At 38.3% G+C, this 14,175-nt stretch overlaps 1 protein-coding gene across 1 annotated transcript in view; it reads left to right on the plus strand.

Moving 5' to 3' along the window:
* Nucleotides 1-14,175, plus strand: part of cep89 (centrosomal protein 89) — a 440,613-nt gene that overhangs the window by 348,474 nt on the left and 77,964 nt on the right. The window contains exon 15 of the mRNA XM_039762400.1: nt 10,499-10,588. Within this exon, the coding sequence (XP_039618334.1) occupies nt 10,499-10,588 (90 nt within the window). The remainder of the gene's footprint in view (nt 1-10,498; nt 10,589-14,175) is intronic.

Raw genomic sequence — 14,175 nt, forward strand, 5'->3', positions numbered from 1 at the left:
ACCAGTGATGATGAATGATGTTACAGGCAGCATAATGTTCTCCACGGCTTCTCCAGACCCTTTCACATCAGTCACATGTGCTCAGGGTGAACCTGCTCTCATCTGTGAAAAGCACAGGGGTCCAGTGGTGGACCTGCCAATTCTGGTACTCTATGGCAAATGCCAATCAAGCTCCATGGTGCCAGGCAGTGAGCACAGGGCCCACTAGAGGACATCAGGCCCTCAGGCCACCCTCATGAAGTCTGTTTCTGATTGTTTGGTCAGAGACATTCACACTAGTGGCCTGCTAGAGATCACTTTGTAGGGCTCTGGCAGTACTCATCCTGTTCCAGCTTGCCCAAAGGAGTTGATAATGGTCCTGCTGATGGGTTAAGGACCTTCTACGGCCCTATCCAGCTCTCCCAGAGTATCAGCCTTTCTCCTGGAATGTCCTCCATGCCCTTGAGACTGTGCTGGGAGACACAGCAAACCTTCTGGTAATGGCACATATTGATGTGCCATCCTGGTGAAGCTGGAGTACATGTGCAACCTATGTAGCGTCCAGGTATTGCCTCATGCTACCAGTAGTCACAATGACCATAGCCAAATGCAAAACTAGTGAAAAAACAGGCTGAAAAGATGAGGAGGGAAAAATGTCAGTGACCTCCACCTGTTAAACCATTCCTGTTTTAGGGGTTGTCTCCTTGTTGCCCCTGTAGTGCACCTGTTAATTTCATTAACACCAAAGCACCTGAAACTAATTAACAACTCCCTCTGCTACTTAATGACCAGATCAATATTCTAAATGTTTCATTGACTTCATACTATACTCTAATTAAAAAGTATTCCTTTAATTTTTATTGAGCAGTATATAATTTCCTCTTTCTGTTTGAGAATGAATATCAATTTTCCTTTAACTTGTAGTTTGTTGAATCTGACAGTCAGGGTTCTAAGCTTTGAGGCATTCGGTCCACAAATGCAAGCCGCTGAGATCTCAATGTCTGATTTAAAGTCTTCTCCTATTATTTTTTAAAACAATTCAGCTATGAATTTCACTGGTTTTGGACTTTCACAGTTTTGAGGAAGTCCTTTACTTCTGATGTTGTTCTTTCTATATCTGTCTTCCAATGCTGCAAATTTATCACAAAGCACTTTGTATTTGGATGCTACAGAAGTTGCTTTTTTGTCAGTGGTGGATGTCAATTGTTTTATGTCTTCAATACGAGTCATAAATGTTTGCTTAACTTATTCCACGTGAGGACAGAGTAGTCTGATGTTATCCTCAGTTTTGCTCAAATTTTCTTGCATTTTTTTCAGCAATTATTGCTAAATTGTTATTACTTAAATGTACCCTCTGATCTTTTACTTTAAGAGGCCATGCTTAGTTCATATATGCCATCCAAGAGCAGTATGTTCTCATTGCTTGTCTCACTCCCTTATTCTCTGTCGGCTGGAACAGATGCTGTATCACGAGGTCCTGATTGATCCAATCCTTTGTCTGTCTCTTCCAGCTCAGTCTGTGGAAGGCAATATCGTAAGCTTGAGACCAGCTTAGAATTTGATGTAACTTTAGCTACCCTTTCCTTCTCTTTCTGAAACCTTGGTCTTCTGCTCATGTTTTTAATATACAGTGGTGCTTGAAAGTTTGTGAACCCTTTAGAATTTTCTATATTTCTGCATAAATATGACCTAAAACATCATCAGATTTTCACTCAAGTCCTAAAAGTAAATAAAGAGAAACCAGTTAAACAAATGAGACAGAAGTATTATACTTGGTCATTTATTTATTAAGGAAAATGATTGACCCCCCTTTGCAGCAATAACTGCAACTAAACGTTTCCAGTTACTTTTGATCATTCCTGCACACCGGCTTGGAGGAATTTTAGCCCATTTCTCTGTATAGAACAGCTTCAACTCTGGGATATTGGTGGGTTTCCTCACATTAACTGCTCGCTTCAAGTTCTTCCACAACATTTCGATTGGATTAAGGTCAGTACTTTGACTTGGCCATTCCAAAACATTAACTTTATTCTTCTTTAACCATTCTTTGGTAGAACAACTTGTGTGCTTAGTGTCAATGTCTTGCTGCATGACCCACCTTTTCTTGATATTCAGTTCATGGACAGATGTTCTGACATTTTCCTTAGAATTCAGAATTCATTATTCCATCAATGAAGGTAAGCCATCCTGGCCCAGATGCAGCAAAACAGACCCAAATCATGGTACTACCACCACCATGTTTCACAGATGGGATAAGGTTCTTATGCTGGAATGCAGTGTTTTCCGTTCTCCAAACATAACACTTTTCATTTAAGCCAAAAAGTTCTATTTTGGTCTTATCCATCCACAAAATATTCTTCCAATAGCCTTCTGGTTTGTCCACGTGATATTTAGCAAACTGCAGACGAGCTGCAATGTTTTTTTTTGGAGAGCAGTGGCTTTCTTCTTGCAACCCTGCCATGCACAGCATTGTTGTTCAGTGTTCGCCTGATGGTGGACTCATGAACATTAGCCAATGTGAGAGAGGCCTTCAGTTCTTTGTGACCTTCCCGACTATTACACTTCCTGGGGAGGGTAACAATGGTCTTGAATTTCCTCCATTTGTACACTTTCTGTCTGACTGTGGATTGGTGGAGTCCAAACTGTTTAGAGATGGTTTTGTAACCTTTTCCAGCCTGATGAGCATCAACAATTCTTTTTCTGAGGTCCTTAGAAATCTCCTTTGTTTGTGCCATTATACACTTCTACAAGCATGTGCTGTGAAGAGCAGACTTTGATAGATCCCTGTTCTTTAAATAACACAGGGTGCCCACTCACACCTGATGGTCATCCCATTGATTGAAAACACCTGACTCTAATTTCACCTTCAAACTAACTGCTAATCCTAGAGGTTCACATACTTTTGCCACTCACAAATATGTAATATTCGATCATTTTCCTCAATAAATAAATGACCAAGTATTATATTTTTGTCTCGTTTGTTTAACTGGTTTCTCTTTATCTACTTTTAGGACTTGAGTGAAAATCCTAATGATGTTTTAGGCTATATTTATATAGAAATATAGAAAATTCTAAAGGGTTCACAAACTTTCATGCACAACTGTACTTTATTCTAATTGATTCCTTTCGGGTTAATTAAATTACAGGATATCTTGGATAGATAAAAATAGAACACCTAAATAAACACCACTGCCAGTTGAGCACTGTCTGAGGCGTCCATCTCTCGCAATGGACAATACTAACTAGAAAGTAAATTCTAATAGTTGAGGAGATAAAAATGGAAAAACTTTGAAGCAAAGTGCCCTGAGGTAGTAGCTCAATATTTTGCGTTCCATTCACCTTTCACATTGAAAACCAGGTGCCCATTAGCACCACTATAGAAATGCCAAGAACAGGCTAGTTATTTTTTTAAATATATAAAATATGCTTCCCTTCAGAACATAATTTCATGCAGCAAATTAATATATACTATGAGTGTAGCTTTGACTTGAAAAGTACTAAATTTATGTTTAAATTCATAATGCTGGTCTTGATAGTCAATTGTATGACTGAACTTTCAGATTTCTACTCATTATTTTGATAAAATATTTTTATTCAAGGCTGGTATAAGCATTGAAGCAGGACATTGGGCAAGAATGCTCAAAAATAAGCATAAATTATTAAATATCTATTATGTGCGAGGGAATTCAATAATAATTAAGAAATAATTAAATAATTATTAATTATTGCTATGTGTTTAAAAGTGAATGGCATTTCTCATTTTTAATTAAGCACTATATGCTGGGGAAACTTGAAAAACCCTCATTTACAGTTAATTCTGTCTAAAACCTATTTGTTTCTGTATGCATTCCTCATCCTTATGCATTACTCCTAAGTATTACATTATTGTTCAGATGCTGTCATGTTATTAGCACTCCTTAATGTGTTATGATGGTTAAATAAGTAGATGAATACTAAAACCAAAAGAAATGAATGTGCCTTGAATTAATTTTTTCAATGTGATAACATGCATAAATATTGTTTACTACAGATATATGATACATGTCATGCATATATAAGCACAGTATGGCAGCTCCACCAAAAAAGAGACTACCAAACTGCATAGGTTAGTGGAATGAAGCTTAAATTTGTGTAACATTTTAATGGAATACCAGTAATGAAAGAGTTTTTTTCTAGTATCCAATGTTTCTGCATCACCTTTTACATTTTTGGGATTACGGTACTTTTAAGTAGATGGATGGGATTATAGTTCTTTCTGGAATTTGTGTGCTTTGGTCTTCATTGGAAGTGGAAGTGTAAGTGTATGTATTTGTCTGCACTGGAGTTGTCTCAGCTAATCATTGAACTTTCCTTTTATATGGTAGAACAAAGCTTGCTTATTCCTAAATGGCTGTTCACCCATGCTATTCTTATTTCCACCAGTTTCATCTGGAAATATAGACTTTGGTCAGGGACTATGTTTTTGTTTATTTTATGAACTAATTGTGTTTTTTGTTTCATATTATTAGGGGGAATTATAAATATTTTGGGTAGACTTTGTTCATGGTTTATTTAATAGAGTTAATTTGGATTTATGTTTAATCTGTTGTGGAGTCTCTCAGTGGGAGGGGCACATGTGGCAGACCAGACTGGCCCTAGCTTTCTCATTTTTTAAGACCACAACAGATTTTAGCAATCCAGGTAAGAGGTAAGAAACCATTCCTCAACTTTCTGTTGTTCCATTGTACATTTCATAGTCACTGAAGAAATTCTTCTGAAAATCTAAGGTAAGGTGGCAAGCTGTGCTGAGTGTGCCATTCAAAGTTATGAACGCAGGAGCCAGGACATGCCACATCAAGGTCAGAGTAACAGGTTTTCTTGAGTAACATACAAGTGCGGGCTTGGCAGCATGGCACTCAGCAGTCCAGCATGTTCTTGGTAGATTACGGAAATGGAAAAGTTAAGAGATTGTCTGGAATACTGCACTATGTTGGATACATTAGTACAATCTGATTACATGACACTGTTGGGAAGGAATCTCCAAACCAACAACTGTCAGAATATAAAGGATTTTATTTGAATTCCTGCTACTTTACCTTAAATTGTAACACAACAGAAGTGAGTCTGGTTAGAATGTTGAAGGGGATGGTGATGTTGTTTGAAATATTAGTGAAGGTTAAGTCCAGAGCCAGGTCCATATACACACTTAGTTAATAAAACAATCGCCACAGGTGGCACTTCATAGCATTGTCATGCGACTGTTTTTTTTAGCATTGTGAAATAACAATACAGAAATTTGAGTGTGAACTTTTGGATACACATCCAGTATGAAGCCCTATTACACTGTGAGTGTCTGAGAATCAAAATGGCACAGACACATTTTAAAGGCACATGTCAATACATGTTATTGGCATTCATCTTACTGAATTTTGCATATCACCATGCTGTCTATGGGGATGCAGTCCTGGTGGAACAATGCTAGAGAAAAGTTGTGATGATAAAAATGAATCGAAAAATCTATACCAACTCCTCTTGACTTCAGACTGCAGTTAGTGTCTCAATTACGTTTCCTGAGTGAGGGATCAAATTCTATATGACCATGTGCCAGCATCTATCCTGAATTTACAAAATTAATAAAAATTATTTTGTCAGACAGATGCAACCTAATAAACAAACCTGAGTACCAGCTACATTCTGCCTTCAAATTATTTGCAGTGCAGGAAATCTGCAAAGTTCACAATGTCAAGTGTTTAAAATGCTTTGAGTGGAATCATCACTGCCAAATTTGTCTGCAAATCTCTGTTAGAAAAAATGTGTTTAATGTGTTTACATTGCAGAAAACATATAGCATCTGAGGTGTATTGGCTTGGATGGAAGACCATTTAGGAAAAGGTTGGGTTGCTGCTGGAAGAGGTGTTGGTGAGGCCAGCAGGGTGGCATACCCTGTAGTCTGAATGTGGAATCCAATGCCATAGTGCAGTGATACGGACAATGTGACTTCTCTCACATCTTAAAAAAATAGCACTGTCTATCCGATGAGGTGTAAAACCAAGGTCACGATTATAAAAGATCCCTGGGCAGCCTACATATAGAGCAGGTGTGTATCCCAATGCAAGGGAAAATTGGCCTGTGTGGTGAAGTCATTCTGTCCCCCTAATCATCCCCTGTCTCTAATTAGCCTTTCTGGCTATCTCTTTCACCACTTCACCACCTTATAGCTCATGTGTGCTGAGCATACTAGTTCAAAAATGGCTGCCACTGCATCATACAGGTGGATCCTACGCATTATTGATGGTTGAAGTGGCTCCCCACTCATTATGAAAAGAGTTTGAGTAGTGAGAAAAGCACTGTATAAATGTAAAGAATTATTATTTTATTATTATGTTCGTAGAAGTTTGCCACATCTGTGTAAAGTAAGTTGTCTTTGAATGGCAGTATATTAGATAGATAGATACTTTATTAATCCCAAGGGGAAATTCACAAACTCCAGCAGCAGCATACTGATGAAAAACAACATTAAATTAAAGAGTGACACAAATGCAGGTAAAACAGACAATAACTTTGTATAATGTTAACGTTTACCAACCCCGGGTGAAACTGAAGAGTCGCATAGTCTGTCAGTGGAACAGGGCAGTGGCAGCAGTCTGTGTGCTGAAGCTGCTCATCTGTCTGGAGATTATACTGTTTAGTGGATGCAGTGGATTCTCCATGATTGTACAGGAGCCTGCTCAGCGCTCATCGCTTTGCCACGGATGTAAAACTGTCCAGCTCCGTGCCTACAATAGAGCCTGCCTTCCTCACCGTTTTGTCCAGGTGTGAGGCGTCCTTCTTCTTTATGCTGCCTCTCCAGCACACCACTGCCTAGAAGAGGGTACTTGCCACAACCGTCTGATAGAACATATGTAGCATCTTATTGCAGATGTTGAAGGACGCCAGCCTTCTAAGTAAGTATAGTCGACTGTGTCCTCTCTTGCACAAGCATCAGTATTGGCCGTCCAGTCCCAATTTATCATCCAGCTGCACTACCAGGTATTTATAGGTCTGCACACAGTCATCTCTGATAATCACGGGGTCCAGGAGGGGCCTGGGTCTCCTAAAATCCACCACCAGCTAATTGGTTTTGCTGGTGTTCAGGTAGGTGGTTTGAGTTGCACCATAAAATTTACCATATTGTAAATGAGTATAGGTTTGGATAGATCTCTTTTTAAGCCATGTAGCTTACAGTGATGGTGATAGCACCATTATAATTTTACTACAAAACACCATAAATTGTAACCTTATAAATTATACTTAGGCCCTTGAACTGAACTGAATAGCCTAATATAATTCAATGAAATCAAAGTACAATGATTATCTCTAAACTTTTACCCAGGATTCATGATTACCATATCCTAGCTAATTTGTGCAAAGAATGCAATATAACCATCCATTCAATGCACATGGTCATTTTTTTCAGCTATGGAGAACTTTTAAGTTCCAGGACCAGAAGCGAATCTTAAAAGTATATTCATCAATTCATTGATGGTGGTGAACAACAGAGGATAGTATTTGCAGAGTTTTAACACAAGTTTTAATGTAGACCCATATGAAAGATGGTTACTATATAATATGAATTAAACAGTCTTTAACAAATCTACAGTTATAGTTGATCATTTAATTTTACTTTGCCATGACTTTGTGTCTTATGCTATGCCAGTTTTAGGATTATTATTTTTATGATTATTGTTGTTGCAGCAGTTGTTGCAACATTAGGAAGGTTTTCTTTACACAAAGAACCATAGACAATTGGAATAAGCTACCAAGTAGTGTGGTAGACTGTAAGACGTTGGGGACTTTCAAAACTCGACTCGATGTTTTTTTGGAAGAAATAACTGGATAGGACTGGCGAGCTTTGTTGAGCTGAATGGCCTGTTTTCATCTAGAGTGTTCTAATGTTCTAATTACTACGAATACGCAAACTGCTGTCTGTTGAAGAGGTAGTCCATAATCCGGGAGAATGCAGGAGTTAAACTGAATAAGTCAAACTGTAGCAGGTGCCACATGTGCTATTGTCCAGTTGGCAGTTTGCAGCTCCTTAGGTTGCACTTCAAGAAAAGTGGTTACTGAAAATACAATATTAAAAGGGGATGTCACAACACGAACAGGACGATTGGTGATGAAGACTTTAAACTGGAAAAGAAGGGGAGAGAGAGACTTCATGCGGTGGATTAAGGGGAAGCAACGAGGTGGCGCCAAGAATACACCTGCTGGAAGAAGTTTTTTTTTCTTCTCACTTGGCGACACAAGGGAGACGCATCTCTGAAGGCTGACTTTTTTTTGGTTTCACCTGCAATTCTTTGGACCAGTAGGACAGAACTTTTTTGTTATCGGTTCGGCGTATTCTGTGAGGCTTCCACTTTACATTTTGTTCAAGAACAGTAAAGACAGTAAACCAATTGGGGAAACTGGTTTCTCTTAAGCGAGAACATTTCGCTCCCTAATCAGTGAAAGGTTGTTTTGATTTTATGTAAGGTACTTGTTTGTTTGTTTTTGTATGTATGTAAATATATATGTATATATTTTTTCCTCTTCTTCATTGTGATAATGCTTATTGTCTGGTGGTGCAGGGGAGGCTCTAGGCTTGTGGTGGCCCTGGGCAGAGAAAGAATACAGTGGCCCCTTCACCTGCCAATGTCAGTATGGTATCTTATGCACGACGGATGGCCACGTCCGTTGCAAACACTACATAGCTGCCTTGTGCTCATGACACAAGCTTTTAACTTTTGCCGAAATTTGCAGCTGCGTTTTTAGCTGTGTTGTTATTTTGTCATTCTATTTTATATTCAATATATATTGACATGGCAGCCCCTGGGATTTGGCGGCCCTGTGCAGTTGCATAGTTTGCACATGCCTAAGGCCGCTCCTGGGTGGTGGTACAAAAGTACAGGATACTGACTGTGGTGTCTGCTTTGGCCACGTGGGAGTAGGCTCTGTGGAGCATGTAGATGCAGAGAATCCAGATGTTCTGAAACCAGAGGTCATGGCTGTTTTAGAAACAGCCTCTCAAAGGTCTTCATAATGTGTGAAGTAGGAGATCACTGGAATGCCCTTTCTTTGGCACAGGATATTTTCCACAGCTAGATAACATTATGCAAATTCAGGGAAAGGGAGAACAGGTGCTGAAGGACCCCACTGAGCTGATTGGCTTGAGGATTACTTGTGTTATGTTCTGTGTGTTGTATTGTATTTACCCCCTCTTTTTTGTCACCCACTGCATGCCCAGCCTATCTTGAGACGAGACAAGGCTATTGGCAAGAGATTTTTTCAAGTTGGTAGAGGGGGTCCCACCCTCCTCTGAACCATTTTCAGTTAATAGCCCATGCCCACGGTCCCCTCACTTCTCATTCGTGTGAATGCTTTTGTCAAACACAGTTCCTGCACTCTCAACTCTTACAAATTTTTATGTTTTCCTCACTTTAGGTTCCCAATTATAGAAGACTTAGTATATTCCAATCTTATTGAAGAATTACAAATGAATGAATGCAAAAATTGTAGATTGGTAACACAGCAAATTGGTTAAATGCATATCAATAGACTATGCTGAAACAGGTGGTGGTGATGGTGTGGAAGTTGAAAACATCAACTTGCAATATCCTAAAGAATATCTACATCCATTAACGGTGTCTGGTCTTCCACCGGCTGAATTACTGTTAAAAGAAGGATGTATTGTAATCACAATTGGTCGAACAATTCTAACATGTAAAATTTTAACAGGCGACAAAAAAGGTAATGTAGTATATATTCTGCAGATAACATTAGACACCAAAGGAGATCATCTTAAAACGTTTACAGTTTCCCATTAGAATAGCTTTTGACAATTAACAAATAACAGGAACAAACATTCAAAAAAGTTGGTTTATTTATTAGAGAGAAAGAAATGATATTTACTCATGGGCAGTCATACGTTGCATTATCACAATGTAAGTCAAAACACAGAATCAAAATTCAGTGCGATATTGATGAAAAGTTAATTGCAAATATTCTTTTTGCTGAAGTTTTACAGTAAAAGTGTAAGTTTAAAAAGTATTTGTTTGTTAATTTCAAAGCCAAACAGAACGAAAACATATAATACAACGAATACCTCTTACACAACATGAAAAATTTTCTTTCAATTTATTACAGTTTACTATTTTTTACTATGCTTAATCGCTGTAGTGTAAAATAATTAGTTCTATTACGCATATGTAACAATTCCCAAAAAAACAATCTGTTCAAATTGTACATCCGCTTCTCCATTCACGAGTGGCAGAGCTGCAAAGTGGCTAGTGGGTAGCGCCTGCCTGGGGGTTGGTGAGCGAAGCAAACAGTTCGTAGAGCCCCCTGGCAATATTAAAAAAAAAAAAAGCAGTCATAGACAGAGAGAACTGGAAAAAATGTATTTGTAAGGAGAAAAAAATAATTAAAACCTTTGTTTACAAAAGCTTGCTTTTTATCAGTTGTACTTCTCAGCTTTGCAAATCACTTTATGTGACATATATATGCTTTCATGTTGTGATTTTAGGCCCTAGCCATGGAAAATGACAAACATGGAACATTAAATAAAATTATTGAAGATACTATCCGTCTCAGCAAACTGGAAGAGAGAGTCAAGGTGAGTTATCTACACCAAAACTAAAATACCATTATGTTAGTCTTAGTTTGTTATTATTTTGAATATTATTTAGAGTAATGTACCATTAGAATTTATATAGTTACATTACAATCATTTTAAAGTTTAATTTACCCTTCATTTCTCTTTCGGTGTTTGTATGGTTAGATTTTAGATTTTTCATTTTTGTTTAAGTGACTCACAAAGCATATCCCAGTCAATGTGCTTAAAGGCATCCTTCAGAGTCTCCTCATCCTTTCTTTGTCCATTTCTGCACAGTTCTGTTGGAGTCTGGCAATGTGTTTATATGCAGGTAGGAGCTGTAACAAATTATGGTCTGATGATGCATATAAATCTGTTGGTTTGCCACCTTTAAGCCAATCGGACCATAATGTTATCTATACTAATAAAAGGCAAAGCTCTCACTCACTCACTCACTCATCACTAATTCTCCAACTTCCCGTGTAGGTAGAAGGCTGAAATGTGGCAGGCTCATTCCTTACAGCTTACTTACAAAAGTTGGGCAGGTTTCATTTCGAAATTCTACGCGTAATGGTCATAACTGGAAACTATTTTTCTCCATATACTGTAATGGACGTTAGCTCAACAGCCGTGGGGGGCAGAGCTGCATGTGACATCATCACACCTCCCACGTAATCACGTGAACTGACTGTGACTGCAGTACGTAGAAAAGAAGGAAGAGCTCCCAACAGTAAAACAGCGGAGAACTCGTGGATTAAATAAAAAGGCTGCTTAGTTGGCGAAGCAAGGAAAAACAACGGCCTTATATGGCGTTTGTTTATAAAACAGTGGAGAAGCTGTGTGAAGGCAGCTTCACAAAAAAACAGCGGAGCGCCTTATATGGGCAGGCAGTCAGCCAAAGACGGGAATCAATAAATAACTATAATCGTAATAAAGGAACAAAAAAATTGTGGAGAACCCGCGAATTAAATAAAGGAAATGGGTATCTGAACAGTAAACTAAGTCTAAAATAGCTACACAATAACTATAACAATCGTAATAAACGAACAATAAAACAGTAGAGAACCGCAAAGCAAGGCGAAAGGACGGACTTATATTGCGTTCGTTTGTAACACAGCGAAGAAGCTGTGCAAAGACTGCTTCACAAAAAAACTGCGGTGCACCTTATATGGGCAGGCAGTCAGGCAAAGAAAGGGAATCAAATAACTATAATCGTAATAAACGAACAAAACAACAGCAGAAAAGCCACAGATTAAATAAAGGAAATGGGTACCTAAGTGTAAAATACCTACACAATAACTAAAACAATAATAATAAATGAACAATAAAACAGCGGAGAACCCGTGGATTAAATAAAAAGGCTGCTTCATTGCCAAATGTCACTTCAACACCAGTCCTGCAAATACTAACATCATTGAAACAAACCATGAAACTCAAACCGATTATGACAGCAGCAATCCAAGCTGTGAGATTTGTGACAATATTGCTTTTCACATGGCCAACTGTACGTTGCATACTCAAGAGTAAGCTCAGCGCACAACTTGGTCATATTACAACCAGAGGGCTGACCTGACTATGTGGCATACAAAGAGATCCTTAACAAATAATTATTGGTATATTTTCCCTCAGTTTAAAAAGGTTTAATTTTCTTCTTAATAAAAATTTTAAGGCAGTACTTTGCCGCTGCAAAGCAGGGGTATTTTGCTAGTATTAGCATATAACATATCCTGGATCTTGTTTTCTCTTGTTGTACAGAATTTTTTCAAATATTTTTCATGTTTTTCTCTGGTGGAAATTTAGAAATCTAATTTGTACCTGTTATTTACATTTAATGTGGCCTTTTCATAGCCCTAGTTATCCCTCCACATGCACAATTACTGTTTATTTCTTTACTGAATCTTCGGTAAACATGCAACAGAGTGGAAAAAACAAACTCGTGTTTTTTTTGTTTTTTTTTTCATGTGTCCTTTTTCACTTATCTGGTTTTTACTGCTTTCATATGTAGAATATATTTGATCAATGAGCTGTTTATAGTAGATACTTAATATTAAACTTTTTTGTTTTATTTTTATACAAAGCAAGAAATTTATTTTAATTAGTGTTTCAGAATATTGTGTTTTTTTTTTTTTTTTATCATACCAGCTTGGACTGAACCTATAGTTGATAGATACATACATACATACATACATACATACATACATACATACTATATTAATCCCAAGGGGAAATTCACATACTCCAGCAGCAGCATACTGATAAAGAACAATATTACATTAAAGACTGATAACAATGAAGGTATAACAGACAGACAATAATTTTGTATAATATTAACGTTTACACCCCCGGGTGGAATTGAAGAGTCGCATAGTGTGGAGGAGGAACGATCTCCTCAGTCTGTCAGTGGAGCAGGACAGTGAAAGAAGTCTGCCGCTGAAGCTGCTCCTCTGTCTGGAGATGATCCCGTTCAGTGGATGCAGTGGATTTTCCATTATTGGCAGGAGCCTGTTCAGTGCCCGTCGCTCTGCCACGGATTTCAAACTGTCCAGCTCCGTGTCTACAATAGAGCCTGCCTTCCTCGCCAGTTTGTCCAGGCGTGAGGCATCCCTCTTCTTTATGCTGCCTCCCCAGCACACCACCGCGTAGAAGAGGGTACTCGCCACAACCGTCTGATAGAACATCTGCAGCATCTTATTGCAGATGTTGTAGGGCACCAGCCTTCTAAGGAAGTATAGTTGGCTCTGTCCTTTCTTACACAGAGCATCAGTATTGGCAGTCCAGTCCAATTTATCATCCAGCTGCATTCTCAGGTATTCACAGGTCTGCACCCTCTGCACACAGTCACCTCTGATGATCACGGGGTCCACGAGGGGCCTGGGCCTCCTAAAATCCACCACCAGCAACTTGTTTTTTTTTTTTTTTTGAGATTCATTCCATACAAATCAATCAATTTTTACAAAAAGTAGAATTGAGAACAAGTTGACCCCCACCCCTGAGAGAGAGAGCGAGGCCAACGGAGTAAAATTTAAGGCTTGTAAACATACCTAAATTGAAAGTTTGATAAGTCAATAGAGGTGAATGGAGAAGAAAAAGAAATACAGAAATAATTGCTTCCTCTGTGCTTTAAGAGCTTATAAATATTACTGATTAGGTCCTGCCATGTTTTGAAAAAAGTCTGTCATACGGATCCTCAAACTGAATATTTGATTTTTTCCAATTTCAAATAGTATAAAACATTTTTCCCACTGACTTAAAAGAGGAGAGTTTGGATTCTTTCAGTTTAGCAGAGTAAGTCTGTGTGCCAAAAGTGTAGTGAATGCAATCACAGTTTGTTTGTCCTTCTCCACTTTAAACCCATCTGGAGGAACCCCAAACACAGCTGTTAATGGGTTAAGAGGGATTGTGAGACTAGGGCTGTCTAAAAGGTAATTAAAAATTTTGGTCCAGAATGATGTTAATTTGGTGCAGGCCCAGAACATGTGACCCAGTGAGGCTGGAACTTGATAGCAGCGTTCGCAGGTTGGATCTTGCCCTGGAAACATTTTGGAGAGTTTTAGATGAGACAGATGTGTTTGATATATAATTTTGAGTTGAATAATTGTATGCTTTGT

This window comes from Polypterus senegalus, chromosome 9 (assembly GCF_016835505.1).
Source record: "Polypterus senegalus isolate Bchr_013 chromosome 9, ASM1683550v1, whole genome shotgun sequence".
NCBI classification, from domain to species: Eukaryota; Metazoa; Chordata; class Cladistia; order Polypteriformes; family Polypteridae; genus Polypterus; species Polypterus senegalus.